The sequence below is a fragment of the Macaca fascicularis genome, chromosome 6, assembly GCF_037993035.2.
Source record: "Macaca fascicularis isolate 582-1 chromosome 6, T2T-MFA8v1.1".
NCBI classification, from domain to species: Eukaryota; Metazoa; Chordata; class Mammalia; order Primates; family Cercopithecidae; genus Macaca; species Macaca fascicularis.
In genome coordinates, this window is record NC_088380.1 from 138,823,697 (window position 1) to 138,838,387 (window position 14,691).

Here is a 14,691-nt window from a genome sequence, read left to right on the forward strand (position 1 = left end):
AGGGCTCAGGCTCCAGCCTCGGGCTAGCTCATACAACAGCAGACGGGCCTTAGGTCTGGGCACTGAGCAAAAAAAAAAAAAAAAAGGGAGGCCGTGGTCCCTGCTTTGGTTACCCTGCTGGGTCTGAGCGCCAAATCGGATCTCCTCCTTCTCTTTCCCTCCCTCCCTCCCTCTGTTCCTGGACTGGGGACAGGCCCTTCTGCAAACAAAAGCCTTCCAGTCGGAGAAAGCTCTGGCAACCTGACAAGATAAAGCGCCCTGGGGGCGTGAGGAGAGCAAGGGCTCAAAATCAGAACCCAGCGTGATGACAGTGCCTCCATGACTGTGCTCCCGCAATGGGCAGGCTCCACGTCCTGGCGCCCGCCCGCCCATGGACCCGGCGAGGGCTTCCAGGCTGGGCTCAGCCATTCCGCCGGCGTGCGGGGGAGGAAACTCGCCTCCCGGGCACTCGGTTTTCTCCTGCCCCCGCCCTCCCTCCGGTCCGGGCCCATCTCTGACGTAGTGTGACCTTGCTCATCCCTTCCAGGCTGTGGGCCTGTTTTCCCTGTGCAAGGTGAGGGTCCTGGCTGTCCGGGCGCCGCCAGGGTTGACCGAATTGAGCTCTCCTAGGACTCGTGGGAAATGAGCTCCCTGTCGGCGTGTGCCAGCTGCCTGCGCCGGGCGCCACAGAACAGGGCGCGCTCCTGCAGCTCCGCCGCCCGCAGAAGTTTCCCGGGAACCGACTCCACCGACTCGCCCCTCCGCGCCCCCCGCGTGGCCGCCTAAGCTCAGCCTCCAGATTAGAGGAGACCGCGGAGGGAACCCTGCCGGAGTCTGGGCCCGGGGGCGACGCGACCCCGGCAGGTTGAGGGCCGACCTCTCCGAGACCTTGCTCTCCGGCCTCGGCTCCTCGCTTGCGCCCGCCCTCCCACGTGGGGCCCAGGTCTGGGAATCAGCGCTCGGGGGTGGCTGGGGACAACCGAGAGCGAGCTTCTCACCCGGCACGCGGGCGGAATGGCTGAGCCCCGCGTGGAAGCCCCGGTCAGGTCCTTGAGGGCGGGCGGGCGCGCGGAGCACTGGGCGGAGACAGCCGGGAGTCCAGCCCCTTCCCAACGCCCTCCCCTTCCCAGCGCCGGGCCAGGGATGGGGGTGTGGTCCCAAGTGTACAGTGGCATCAAGCTCCGCTCCCGGAACGCTCCAGCGCCCTCAGCCTGTTTCCCAGGACCGGTCTCCGGCTGCGCGCCCCAATTTCCAACAGCCTGCCTGTCCCCGGGAACGTTCTGACATCCTTGGGGAGCCCCCAGCTACGCGACACTGTCCCGAGAACGCTCTCATCACCCGTAGTTGCAAATTTCGGAGCGGCAGTGGGAAGCATGCGGGACTACGACGAGGCGATCGCCTTCCTGGGCGAGTGGGGACCCTTCCAGCGGCTCATCTTCTTCCTGCTCAGCGCCAGCATCATCCCCAATGGCTTCAATGGTATGTCAGTCGTGTTCCTGGCGGGGACCCCAGAGCACCGCTGCCGGGTGCCTGACGCCGCGAACCTGAGCAGCGCCTGGCGCAACAACAGTGTCCCGCTGCGGCTGCGGGACGGCCGCGAGGTGCTCCACAGCTGCCGCCGCTACCGGCTCGCCACCATCGCCAACTTCTCGGCGCTCGGGCTAGAGCCGGGGCGCGACGTGGACCTGGGACAGCTGGAGCAGGAGAGCTGCCTGGATGGCTGGGAGTTCAGCCAAGACGTCTACTGGTCCACCGTCGTGACTGAGGTGGGTGCCAGGCCGAGACCGGGGACCCGGGAGTGCCTGACCCTCCCTCTGCGTCAGCCCCCCTTGAGACTCCCTGCGCACTGCCCGGGTCAGCGCTCCCCTCCCCTTCAAACCTGCTGTTCATACTTCCAGCAGCGGGTGTGCACCCCAAGAAAGAATAGGACTCACATGAGGCGCATTCCTGGGTCGTTTCTGTCCAATAAGGAGGTGATGGAGAAGGGAGTTTGTCACCAACTGTCTTTTCATTTCCGATTTTCACAACAAATGAAGTTCCCCAAGAACCTAGATGTGGCCTTGGGGGAAGCGCAGCCCCAGGCTACCCAGACGCACTGCTTGAGTCACCTTCCTGCCAGGCATGGGAGGAGGGGTGTGAGGGACCTCGTTACTGGGCAGGGCGGGGCCAAATCTTGTCTGTTCATTGGCCACAGACTTCTGGAGGCATCAGGAGGTGTACTGCTGTACCACATACTTGTGAGGTTTGGGGTCCTGTCCTGAGGCCCCAGTTTCTCTAAGACAGCAGATGACCTCCCGAGGCTCATTGGGTGCAAGGAAACAGAGAAGGCAAAACCCCAGCTGGAAGCCCTGGCACTCAGGGACCTCTCTGAGCACAGGGTCAGTTGGCAGGCAGGGCCTGTAGCCCCTCAGTACCCTGCGTGGTTAGTGGCAGGTTTTCTAAGCTCCAGGAATGAGGATGCACACACACTTCCCTGTTTTTCCTGCTTCACATCTGGTAAGGACCTGGGTCCAGGAAACACCTTCCTCCTGAGGAGAGCATCCTTATGGAGCCATTGCCTGCTATTGGTCAGGCAGGCAGGATTTCCCTGCTGCTAAGTCCCTCCTCCGCCTTGTGCTCCTCCCAAGAAAAACCTGAGTGGCCTCTGCTAGTCCCTTATCCCTTTCCCTCAGCACAGTATAGCAGTCATCAGACATTGTGTCTGGCCTTGTGCTGGGCACTAAGGTGTGGATATCTGGGGTGTGGAGCCTGCCTTCAGATGCCCATGGGGCACACTGGCTGTGTTACTGAGAAGGCTAACATTAACCCTGGTTAGCAATAGGGTTCTAGAACCCAAATTCAAGTCCTGCCTTGCTTGCTATATGACCTGGGATAAATAAATCACCCTCTCTGTGGGACAATAAGCAGAGGAAATGCTCTAAGAAGGGGTGATACGATTTTAGCTGAGTCCGAAAATGTGAGCAAGGCCTGTCTAGGCAAGAATATGGGAAATTCAGGGAATGGAATTCTCATACATCAGAGTGGCTGGAACTCCAGGGATGACAGATACGACAGATAAGACTAGAAATGGCCACAGGGGCTAGTTCATAGTGGCCTTCTACATATACTGAAGAGCTGACTTTATTCGGAGGACAGTGAGGAAATAGTAAGCATTCTAAGGCTAGGTTTCTGCTTTTGGAAAGAGCTCACTCTAGCTGCTATGATAAACAAGACCAGTGAGGACGTTGTGAAACTCTCCTCTGCAAGAGAATGGTGGCCAGCCAGGCGTGGTGGCTGTGGAATCTGTGATACCTGTGGGAAGTGGGCTCAGCCCAGGGACTGCCTTTGGACCCCCCAGCACTGGCACCATACCTACCCTGGGCCCTAAAGTGGCCATGCCTCTCTGGCTTTGCTTCCCTAGCAAGGGCTGTAGTGCTTGCCCACTCCCTGCCCACAGCATGGCCTGGGAGCAGCTAAGACTGGGGCCAGCCCATCCCACGTCGATTCCTGAAAGTGTTATCAGTGCCTGTTATGGAGGCTGGGCCCACAAGCAGCAGCCTTCCCTGGCAGCTGGGCTGACCTGTCTGCTTTTCCATTGCTCACTGGTTTTGTTCACTGTAGGGTGTGAGGGGTGGGTATCTGCTGGCCTCCAAGTCCATAGCTACCCATGTTGTGCCCTGTTCACAGGGACCTCTAAGGATGTACATCATCACACATTCACACGCATGCACCAGGATTTGCTTTTTTCGGCAGCCTTTCCCCTTCCTGGCTTCCTTTTTGAGTGGTGGGAGTAAAATAAAAAGCAACTAGGGGGCGGGCGCAGTGGCTCATGCCTGTAATCCCAGTACTTTGGGAGGCCGAGACGAGCAGATTACTTGAGGTCAGGAGTTTGAGACTAGCCTGGCCAACATGGTGAAATCCTGTCTCTACTAAAAATACAAAAATTAGCTGGGAGTGGTGGTGCACCCCTGTAGTCCCAGCTACTCGGGAGGCTGAGGCAGGAGAATCACTTGAACCTGGGAGGCAGAGGTTGCAGTGAGCTGAGATCGCACCACAGCACTCCAGCCTGGGTGACAGAGCCAGACTCTGTCTCAAAAAAAAAAAAAAAACTGGGTGAGCAGGATGGATGAATGGCTCTGCCCAGAGGAGCGGCGGCACACAGAGTTCTGGAGTGAGACTCAATAGAGGGCCAGTTTTGACTCCACTGCCAACCACCTGGCTGACTCCAGGCAGGTTACTTCACTGACGAAAACCTCAGTTTCCATGTCTATAAATCAGGGGTACAAGCAGATGAAAAGAGGCTCAACATCACTCATTGCTATAGGGAAATGCAAATGAAAACCATAATGAGGTACCACTTTGTACCCTTAAAGATAGCTACTACAAAACAAACAAACAAACAAAAAGAAAAAAAAAAAAAACACCAGAAATCCACTTTAGGAAGCCAAGGCAGGAGGATTGCTTGAGGCCAGGAGTTCAAGACAGCCCTGGGCAACATAGCAAGACCCCATCTCTAAAAAAAAATAAAAATAAAAATTAGCCAGGCATGAGGGCATGCGACTGTAGTTCTAGCTTCTCAGGAGGCTGGGGCAGGAGGATCACCTGGGCCCAAGAGTTCGAGGTTGCAGTGAGCTATGACCATACCTCTGCACTCCAGCCTGGGTGACCCCACCTCTAAAAAACTGTTCTTGTTGTTGTTTTTTTTTAAACACAGAAAATAACAAGTGTTAGTGAGGATGTAGAGAAATTGGAACCCTTGTTCATTCCTAGTGGGAGTGTAAAATGGTGCAGCCACTACGGAAAATAATATGGTGGTCCCTAAAAAAATTAAAAATTAAAAAACTAATTCTGGATATATGTCCAAAATAATGGAAACAGGGCCTCAAAGAGACATTTGCGCACCATGTCTATGGTAGCATTATTCACAATAGTCAAAAGGTGAAAGCAACCCAAGTGTCCTTCCACAGACAAATGGATAAACGTAATGTGGTATATGCGCACAAAGGACAATTATTCAGCTTTAAAAAGGAAGGAAATTCTGATACATGCTACAACATGGATGAACCTTGAGGAGACTACACTTAGTGAAATAAGCCAGTCACAAGACAAACTATTGTCTGATTTCACTTCAAGAACAGTCACACTCACAGAAACAGAAAGTAAATGGTGGTTGCCAGGGACTGGAAGAAGGAAGGAGTAGGGAGTTGTTTCATGGGTATAGAATTTCAGTTTTGTAAGATGAAAATAGTGTTGGAGATTGATTGCACAACAGTGTGAACGCTTCTGAACTGTACACTTAAAAATGGCTAAGATGGTATATTGTATATTTTGTGTACTTTATCTCAGTTTTCAAAACGGGGATAATAAGAGAAGCCGCCTTATCTGAGTTGTTGGGAGGACTCAGTGAGAGAATGCCCCACGCCCCATCTGGCGGTGGCCAGCACAGAGTGTGGCACCAGCAAATGGGCTTCCTAGGTGGGTGGCAAGGAGTGGTAAGGGCAGGACCTCAGCACCCTCTTTGCCTTCTGCACTAGCTGGGCACAGTGGGCATGGAGGGAGCTGTTCTAAAGTCCAGGTTGTGGCCTCTGTAACAGGTGATGGGACTTGCTGGAGGCCGAGCCCCTCTCCCCACAGTGGCAGTTCCAAGGCTCAGAGAACAGAACACAAGTCCAAACCCATACTGACTTGGCCAGTGCCAGTGGACAGGGCCAAGCCCAGGGCCCCTGAGCAGGTTCTCTGCATCCCAATTGGCACAACACAGGTAGTGGGACTGTCCTCAGATTGTGTCTCTGCCTTCCACCGCAGTGCCAGGATCTCCCAATGGGCATCTCCTTAGGGACAGACAAGTCTGCCTGAACTGCCCCCCAACACCTCTTCACAGGAGGACAGGGTTAGCCAGGAACCAAGGATGGCATGCTCTGCTGTAGAAATGCCTTTCATAGTATGCCAGGAGGTAGCAATAAGGTGTCTGAGTTGGGGTTTGCATGAGTGCATTCGTCTGTGTGTGTGCATGTGTATAAGGTAGTTTCCTTCTTTAGGGGTTGATTGTGAAGTCCAAATTTTTCATCCTGTGCAGTTACTAAGAGTCAAATTATTATTATTATTATTATTTTTATTTTTTTAGATGAGTTTCGTTCTTGTTGCCCACGGTGGAGGAGTGCAATGGTGCCGTCTTGGCTCACTGCAACCTTTGCCTCCCGGGTTCAAGCAATTCTCCTGCCTCAGCCTCCCAAGTAGCTGGGATTACAGGGGCCCACCACCATGCCCAGCTAGTTCTTTGTTTGTTTGTTTGTTTGATTGATTGATTTTGTATTTTTAGTAGAGATGGGGTTTCACCATGTTGGCCAGGCTGGTCTCTAACTCCTGACCTAAGGCGATCCACCCACCTCGGCCTCCCAAAGTGCTGGGATTACAGGCGTGAGCCACCGCACCTGGCCATTATTTTTTAGCTTTATTTTGAAATAACTTTAGATTTAGAGAGAAGTTTGAAAATAGTACAGAGATTTCATATATACCCTTTATCCAGCTTGCTCTGATGTTAACAATTTAAATACACATTATGCATTTATCCAAACCAGGAAATGAACATTGGTTATAATAGTAATAACTGGACTACAGACTTTGTTTGAATTTCACCAGTTTTTCTACTACTGCCCTTTTTCTATTGTAGGATCCCATCCAAAATCCCATGTTGTATTTAGTTGTCATGTCCCAGTCTCCAATCTGTGACTGTTCCTCAGTCTTTCCTTATCTTTCATGATCTTGACATTTTTCTGAGTATTTTGATGAATGCTCCTCAGTTTGGGTTGGCATGATTTTTCTCACAATTAGATTGCGTTATGCACTTTTTGGTCATGATACCATAGAAGTGATGCATTCTCTGGGCATCGTGCCAGTGGGTACATGATGCTGATGTGTCTTATTACTGGTGCTGTTAACCTTGATCATTTGTCAAGTTGGTGTCTACGGAATTTCTCTGCTGTAAAGGTACTATTTTTTCCTCTGTCACTAATAAATATCTTAAGGGAGGTACTTCGAGATTATACAAAATCCTGTGTCTCCTCAAATTTCTATCCACTGATTTTAGCATTCATCACTAGGCCTTGACTGAAACAACTATTACTGCAGTTTGCCTAGTGATGATTTTGCATTTTCTGATTCCTTCAACATTTATTAACTGAAACTCTTCCAAAAAGAAGAGCTTCCCCTCCACGTCTATTTATTAATGTATGCAGTTGTTAACTTATATCAGTACAGGTTCATACATACTTATTTTATTTCATCAGTTATAAACTAATGCTATCGGTCTTTATTTTGTTGCTCCAGTTATTCTAGCTCAAACCAAGTTTTTTTCACTTTAAGGATAAAGAATGTAGATATCCAGGGTAAGGGCCTTTGTCTGTCTCTGGAGTCAGGGCTAGAGGCGTCTGTGTTTGCCCCTGCGGGAGGAGTGCCAGTCATAGCTCGTTGCTAAGTTTTCCATTGGGCAGCAGTTGAGCAGGAACACAAGCAGGGACTGGTGCGACCTGGGTTGGGACTGAAGCTTCTGTTGGGGAAGGAGGGGCCCCAAGCAACCCAGAGTGTCTGATGCTGGGGTCCTCGTCCCTGAGACCTACTGCAGGGGTCAGATCTCAGTCTCCATGGGCATGGCCCTTCATATATAGCCCTCAGGGCCAAGACCTCAGAGAGAAGAGGCCCTGCATGTGAGGAAGCCCAGCAGCCTCCTGCCCTGAGGCTAAAGGAGCAGGAAGGGCAACAAATGCCCTGCTCTGGAGAGGGCCTAAGTTCATCTGCAGGGCCACAGGGCAAGCAGCAGAGGTAATCCTGGCTGGTAGCCAGGGGCTAAACATGGGCTGGCCTTTGCCTCAGGCATGTCCTCTTCTTCCATGGAACATCATTAGGATATTGACCTTCCCATCAGCCCATGGGCTAGGAAAACTGAGGCAGTCACCTCTAAGCTGGATACCACTTCTGCCAGGTCTTGTGCTCCAGAGGCCCTGGGGGAACCTTGTATATTAAGGACCAGCCTTCTTTGCAGGCCACCAGTGATCTAAGATGGGGCTGCTGCCACACCGTAGAGCCTCCTGTCCTCTTCAGCAGCTGGGCTGCATCCTATAGGAGCCCATGAGTGGAGCTGCTGGTAGCCCACTGGTAGTGGAGCTATGGAGCCTCCAGCAAAGGGCCTGGACCTCTGGTGGCACTAGCCTTGTGCTTTCCTGGGAACTGGGGTCAGGGCCTGAACAGCAGTAGGACTTACTGATTCCCCACCCATAGCCCAGAGGCGAGCCAGGTTATGTGGGGAAGATAGGGCCTCTTCCCCTGCTAACAGGGAGCTTCTGGGAGGCATTGAGAGCAGCAAGCAAGGGAATATGAAACAGACTAACCCTCACGTGTGGCTGCCACTATGTAGGACTTCACTTAGCCACTTAGCGGCTCTCAAGGATGCACCTCCCTTGGGGTCTTGGTAGGCCCGGACAAAAGGGGAAAACCTTTCGTGATAGGCAGGTTTGTGGAGTTTGTTTCTACCAGGCCTGCAGGCTGCCCTGGGACATTGCTTGCGGTCGTGGAGACTGTCAAGATAGCCTGAATATTAACCAAGTTAATCATCCAAGTCCATACTTGGAACTGTCCTCTGGCAGATTCCAAAGGGGATAAGGTGTGGGGGCCTCTGGCTCCAGCCAGCCCAGCGAGACTTCTATTTCCAGTCAATGCTTCAGAAAGGAGATCTTGCCAGAGAGCAAATAGAGGAGACTCAGGGGCTTCCCCTTGCTCTGGCCTGAATGTGCTTCCCTGTTTGTTTATCAGCTGCCTCACCCCAAACTGTTTGCCTCTCTGCTGTGTTCCTCTGACAACAGCCACCAGGATCTCAGAATATGCTTTTGTTCAGAGGCTGCTTCACCCACACCTCCTGCCAAGTTTCTGGATAAACAGACTTTGTCCATCCCTCTTGGTGGGCAGCAGAACTCTCAGGCAGAGTCCAAGGTGGCACTTTGACAAAAACAAGGCTTTGGCAGGACTGGTCAGGGGGAGCTGCAGGTACCTTGGGCCTCTAGAAGGACTGTAATTCCTCCCTTATGGCAGGCTGCATTCAATTTAGGTGCTAGCCTAATACAGGTCTGCCTTGTTTTCTAAAGCTGTGTTGTGGTTTTATGCATGTCTCTGGAGTCTAAAAGAAAGGCAAGGATCCCCATTTGGAATGGAGAAGGTGTGGAGAGAATGGACATTCTGGGGAAGGGCTGGAATGACCCACATGCTCTAGCAAGAAGCACAGACAGTCCAAGGCTGGTGGCTCCTCCTCAGCGTTTGCAAGACTGGAGGGCAGGTTCAGGCGGCACCTTCCAGAGCTTCCCCTCAGTGCTTGGTGACTGGCACAGACACGATGCCATTTGCTCATGTTTCCCTAATACAGACTGGTAGAGCGGTGGTGGATCCATTGTCAGGATGCAAGGGGCACAGCCACATCCCTGAGTGACCCATCTCCCTCCCACAGCCCCTCCACTCCCATCCTTATCTTCCCACTCAAACTCACTGGTGGTTCTGCATTGGTTTAGCCTCCAATGATCACAGAACTTGTCAGTGAGGCTTTTACATCTGTAGTAGCTTTTTCTTTACCTCTAATCTAAAGAAAGATACTGAGAACATTTTAAGGTTTAGCAGCCTTCTGTCTTAGTTATTTGTAAGTGAAAATATGAGTAGAAGAATTAGATAAACCACAAAATGGGAGAAAATATTGGCAAATCATATATCTGATAAAGGATTTGTATGTAGAATATAAAAAGAACTCTTACAACTCAGCAATAAAAAAGACAACCTGATTTAAAAATGGATTAAATCATTTGCCCGTTTTGGAGAATAGACACTTTCCCAAAGAAATACAAATCAATCAGCACATGAAAAGATTCTCAGACTTAGAAGATAGCAGTGTGAGGAGCGCCAGCGCCATAGACCAGCTCCCCAGTGAAACAGCCATAGCTGGTGGAAATACACACACACACACACACAGACACACACACACACATTTACCGTCTCTGGAAGTTGTCCTAAGGGCATACATTTATTCAAGAAAGTCGACTATATCTTGCAAGAACAGTGGAAGTCTATGATATTTGAGTCACAACCCCTTCAGCCCTCCCTTTCCCCTTCCTCCCAGCACAAGAAAAATGGAAGTTCCACCCTAGGTGGGTATGGCCAAGAAAATAGAGTTCTCTCTCCCATCAGCTTCCAATGAAGGGCTACAGCACCCCACTAAGAGGGACAACCAGTGCCCATCCCCCACCCCATCCCTGTATTCTCTTAACTCCAAACCACAGAAGCAAAAATCCTCGTGAGTGCAACCAGGGGATCATAGGTTCCCATCCTCCACCCACCCCCTATTCATATAGTAGAGACTCTAATCCAGGTGCCACAAGTTGAGAATATTAGAGCCTTGATTGCCCTTATCCCAGGTCATTCATAGGGCAGAGGTTCAACACCAAGCTCCCACTTCCACTCAGTGTCCTACTCATAACGTAGGGTTGTCATTCTGAGATAAACGGGCCACTTTCCCTTCCTACTTCTCTACAACAGAAACTCAGAGATTTTGCCCAGAAGGGAGAGCTCCAAAAGAACAGAGTTCTAAAGCTGTCCCCACAGGAACGAACTTTATTTGAAATAGAGTGTGTGAAAGGACAGCCTAAGATTGCTCTCAAGAACAATGGAGAATTTAGTGGTAAGCAACTAAGAGGATTCTGGTAACTCCATTACAGCAATAAGTGAACCCATAATGCAGCTAATTTACCAGGAAAAAACAGAAAACAAACAAACAAAACGAGAAAGAGACCGCTAAGAGCAGCCCTTCAAACCTTATAGACTTGCCTCAAAAACTACCACTGTAAAGGGGCTTGACGTCAATTGGATTAGACTGTGGGGACAATATATGCCCCCCAGGGCATTATTGAAATGAATAAGGCAATTGGCTAGCAATTAGTGAAGCTAACAGCTGGGTGTGATACCAGCAGAGACAGACAGCTTAACAGAAAGATCAGGCCGGGCTGGGTGGCTCACTGACTCACGCCTGTAATCCTAGCACTTTGAGAGGCCAAGGCAGGTGGATCATCTGAGGCCAGAGTTCGAGACCAGCCTGGCTAACACGGGGAAACCCCATCTCTACTAAAAATACAAAAATTAGCTGGGCGTGGTGGCAGGTGCCTGTAATCCCAGCTACTCAGGAGGCCGAGGCAGGAGAATTGCTTGAACCCAGGAGGTGGAGGTTGCAGTGAACCGATATCATGCCACTATACTCTAGCTTGGGCAGTAGAGTGTGACTTCATCTCAGAAAAAAAAAAAAGAAGAAGAAAGATCAGGGAAATGGGGGTGGAAGAATGTGACAGTACCTAATTTCTACAAGATATTATTTAAAATGTCCAGTTTTTAACAAAAAAATTACAAGATATGCAGAGAAACAGAAAAATATGACCTATACATGGGGGGAAAATGTGGGCAACAGTAACTGCCCGAGAGGGTCCATATGTCAGATTTTAACAGACTTTAAAGCAACCATTATAAATATGTTCAAAGAATGAAAGGAAGTCATGCTTTTAAAAGTATGATGATAATATTGCATCAAATAGAGAATAGCAATAAAGAGAGAAAAAATACATTTATATTTTCAAAGCTGAGACAGACATGATGGCATGTGCCTATAGTCCCAGTTACTCAAGAGGCTGAGGTAGGAGGATTGCTTAAGCCCAGGAGTTCAACCCCAGCCTGGGCAACAGAAAGAGACCTTGTCTCTTAAACAAACAAACAAACAAAAGAACTGAATAGAAATTCTGGAGTAAAAATGTACAATAATTGAAATTAAAAAGTAACTCAAGGGTCTTAATAGAAGATTTGAACAGGCAAAAGAAAGAATCAGCAAACTTGAAGACAGAGGATTGAAAATTATACAATCCAAAAAACAGAGGAAAAGGGAATGAAGAAAATGTATAGAGTCTCAGAGAAATGAGGAACACCATTAAATATAGCAATATATGCATAATAGAAATACTAAGAGAGGAGAGAGAGAGAAAAGGGCAGAAAAAAATGCTCAAAGAAATAATGACTGAAAACTTCCCAAATTTCGTGGAAAACATTAATCTACACATTTCAGAAGCTCAACAAACTCCAAATAGAATAATCACAAAGAGATCCACACCCTGATACATCATGGTAAAACTGCTCAACAAAAAAAAAGACAAAAACAAAGGGAAAATTTTGAAAGCAGCAAATATTTGACTAGGTACATACAAGAGAACGCCAGTAAGATCAACGTTTGACTTCTCATCAGAAACAATAAAGGACAGAAGGCAGTGGAGTGGCATATTCTAAGTGCTGAAGGAAAAAGAAACTATCAACCAAGAATCATGCATCCAACAAAACTGTCTTTCAAAAATGAGATAAAAAAATTCAAAAACACACAAAACTTGAGAGAATTGTTTCTAGCAGTGATGTCTTACAAGAAATATTAAAGGAGGCACTTCAGGAATAAATTTAACCAAAAATTTGCAAAATGTATACTTTAAAAACTGTAAAATGTCATTGAAAGAAATTCCAGAAGCCCTTAAAAAGTGGGAAAGCGGCCGGGCGTGGTGGCTCACGCCTGTAATCCCAGCACTTTGGGAGGCCGAGGCTGGTGGATCACGAAGTCAGGAGATCGAGACCATCCTGGCTAACACGGTGAAACCCGTCTCTACTAAAAAATACAAAAAATTAGCCGGGCGTGGTGGCGGGTGCCTGTAGTTCCAGCTACTCGGGAGGCTGAGGCAGGAGAATGGCATGAACCTGGGAGGTGGAGTTTGCAGTGAGCTGAGATCGTGCCACTGCACTCCAGCCTGGGCCACGGAGCAAGACTCCATCTCCAAAAAAAAAAAAAAAAAACCGTGGAAAAGCATCCCATGTTCTGTTCATGGAGCAGAAGACTGATTGTTAGTATGGCAGTGCTCTCCAAATTGATCAATAGAGTCAATGCAAAAGATGTTCAATATTAGTAATTAGAGAAATGCAATCAAAACCACAATGAGATACCTCTTTACACCCACTATGATGACGAAAATTAAAGACATACAATAACAAATATACTGGTAGGAACGTGGAGAAATTGAAACCCTCATTCATTGCTATTGGGATTGTAAAATGGTGTAGCCACTTTGGAAAGCAGATTAGGAGTTCTGCAAAAGGTTAAGTATATACTTACCATATGACCCAACAATTTCACTGCTATGTATATACACCAAAGCAATGAAAATATGTACACACAAAAAGTTGTATGTGAATGTTCACAGCAGCATTATTCATAGTAGCCAAAAAGTGGAAACAACCCAAATACTTATCAACTGATGAATGGATCATTGAAAATGTGGTAGACCCAAACCGTGAAATAACTATATATGTGTGTGTGTGTGTGTGTATATATATATATGTATGTGTGTGTGTGTATATATATATGTGTATATATATATATATATATAGTTGTTGTTGTTGAGACAGAGTCTTGCTCTGTTGCCTAGGCTGGAGTGCAGTGGTGTGATCTCAGCTCACTGCAACCTCCACCTCCTGGGCTCAAGCAACTCTCCTGCCGCAGCCTCCCAAGTAGCTAGGATCACAGGCACATGCCACCGTGCCCAGCTAATTTTTGCATTTTTAGTAGAGACAGGGTTTCACCATGTTACCCAGGCTGGTCTTGAACTCCTGACCTCAGGTGATTCACCCACCTTGGCCTCCCAAAGTGCTGGGATTGCAGGTGTGATCCACCGCACCCAGCCCAAACCATGGAATATTATTAAACCATAAAAAGTAATGAAGTACTGATACACTGCACAATGACACAGATGGACTTAGAAAAGAAGCTAAGTAAAAGAAGCCAGTCACAAAAGACTATATATTGTATGATTCCATTTATATGAAATGTCCAGAATAGGCAAATTCATAGAGACAGAAAGTAGATTAGTGGTTTCCAGGGGCTAGAGGAAGAAGAGAATGAGGAGTGACTGCTAACAGGTATGGGTTTTCTTTCAAGGGTGATGAAAATTCTAAAATCAGATCATTGCCAATGGTTGCACAAGTCTGTGAATATACTAAAAATGACTGAATTGTATACTTTATAAGAGTAAATGTTATGGTGTATAAATTATATCTCAATAAAGTTGTTACACAAAAGTAATTAACTAACCAGGTTTGTTTTTTTTTTTTTTCCTTTGTTTTGTTTTTTCAGATGGTCAAGGAATTCCCAGCTTTAAGTCAAAATCAAGTGACAAAGATAGAACTGGGGTAGATGTGTAGTCCATTATTAACTACTACTTCTTACTTTTCTCTGGAATAAAGGATAACTATGAGAGGATACTATAGAAATCAATTTTTATTCTTAAAAGGACCATTGCTAATTTTTCACTTACAGTCATCTCTGGGATTGAATTCCATTCATAAAATCCCTTTTACAAGAGCTTTTCTAGCTTTTAGTAATGGGCTGGAATAATTTTTATTTCTTCGAATTTCTTTCTCTTAGTCAGATTTAAGTGTAACCTGCTTTGCTTATTCACCCATGTGTTCCAAGTCATGATTTTGCTCAGGACAAATAAAATGCTCTACTAGTATGAGGCTGGTAGAAGGGGAACTACCATTTAATGAGGCCTGTAATGTGTCTGACGCCCCACTGACATTTCCCATCCAATGCACACAGCAAACCCAGGAGCAGGTATTATTGTCATCTTTTTGAAG

General features: G+C 48.0%; 1 protein-coding gene across 3 annotated transcripts in view; it reads left to right on the top strand.

Annotated features, from left to right (window-relative positions):
• The first annotated feature begins 1,144 nt into the window (after positions 1-1,144).
• Positions 1,145-14,691, top strand: part of SLC22A4 (solute carrier family 22 member 4) — a 49,743-nt gene continuing 36,196 nt past the window's right edge. For all 3 annotated transcript variants that reach the window (XM_005557721.4, XM_073994209.1, XM_065546719.1), the window contains exon 1: positions 1,145-1,745. In XM_005557721.4, coding sequence (XP_005557778.1) covers positions 1,353-1,745 — 393 coding nt within the window. In that variant the 5' untranslated portion in view covers positions 1,145-1,352. The remainder of the gene's footprint in view (positions 1,746-14,691) is intronic.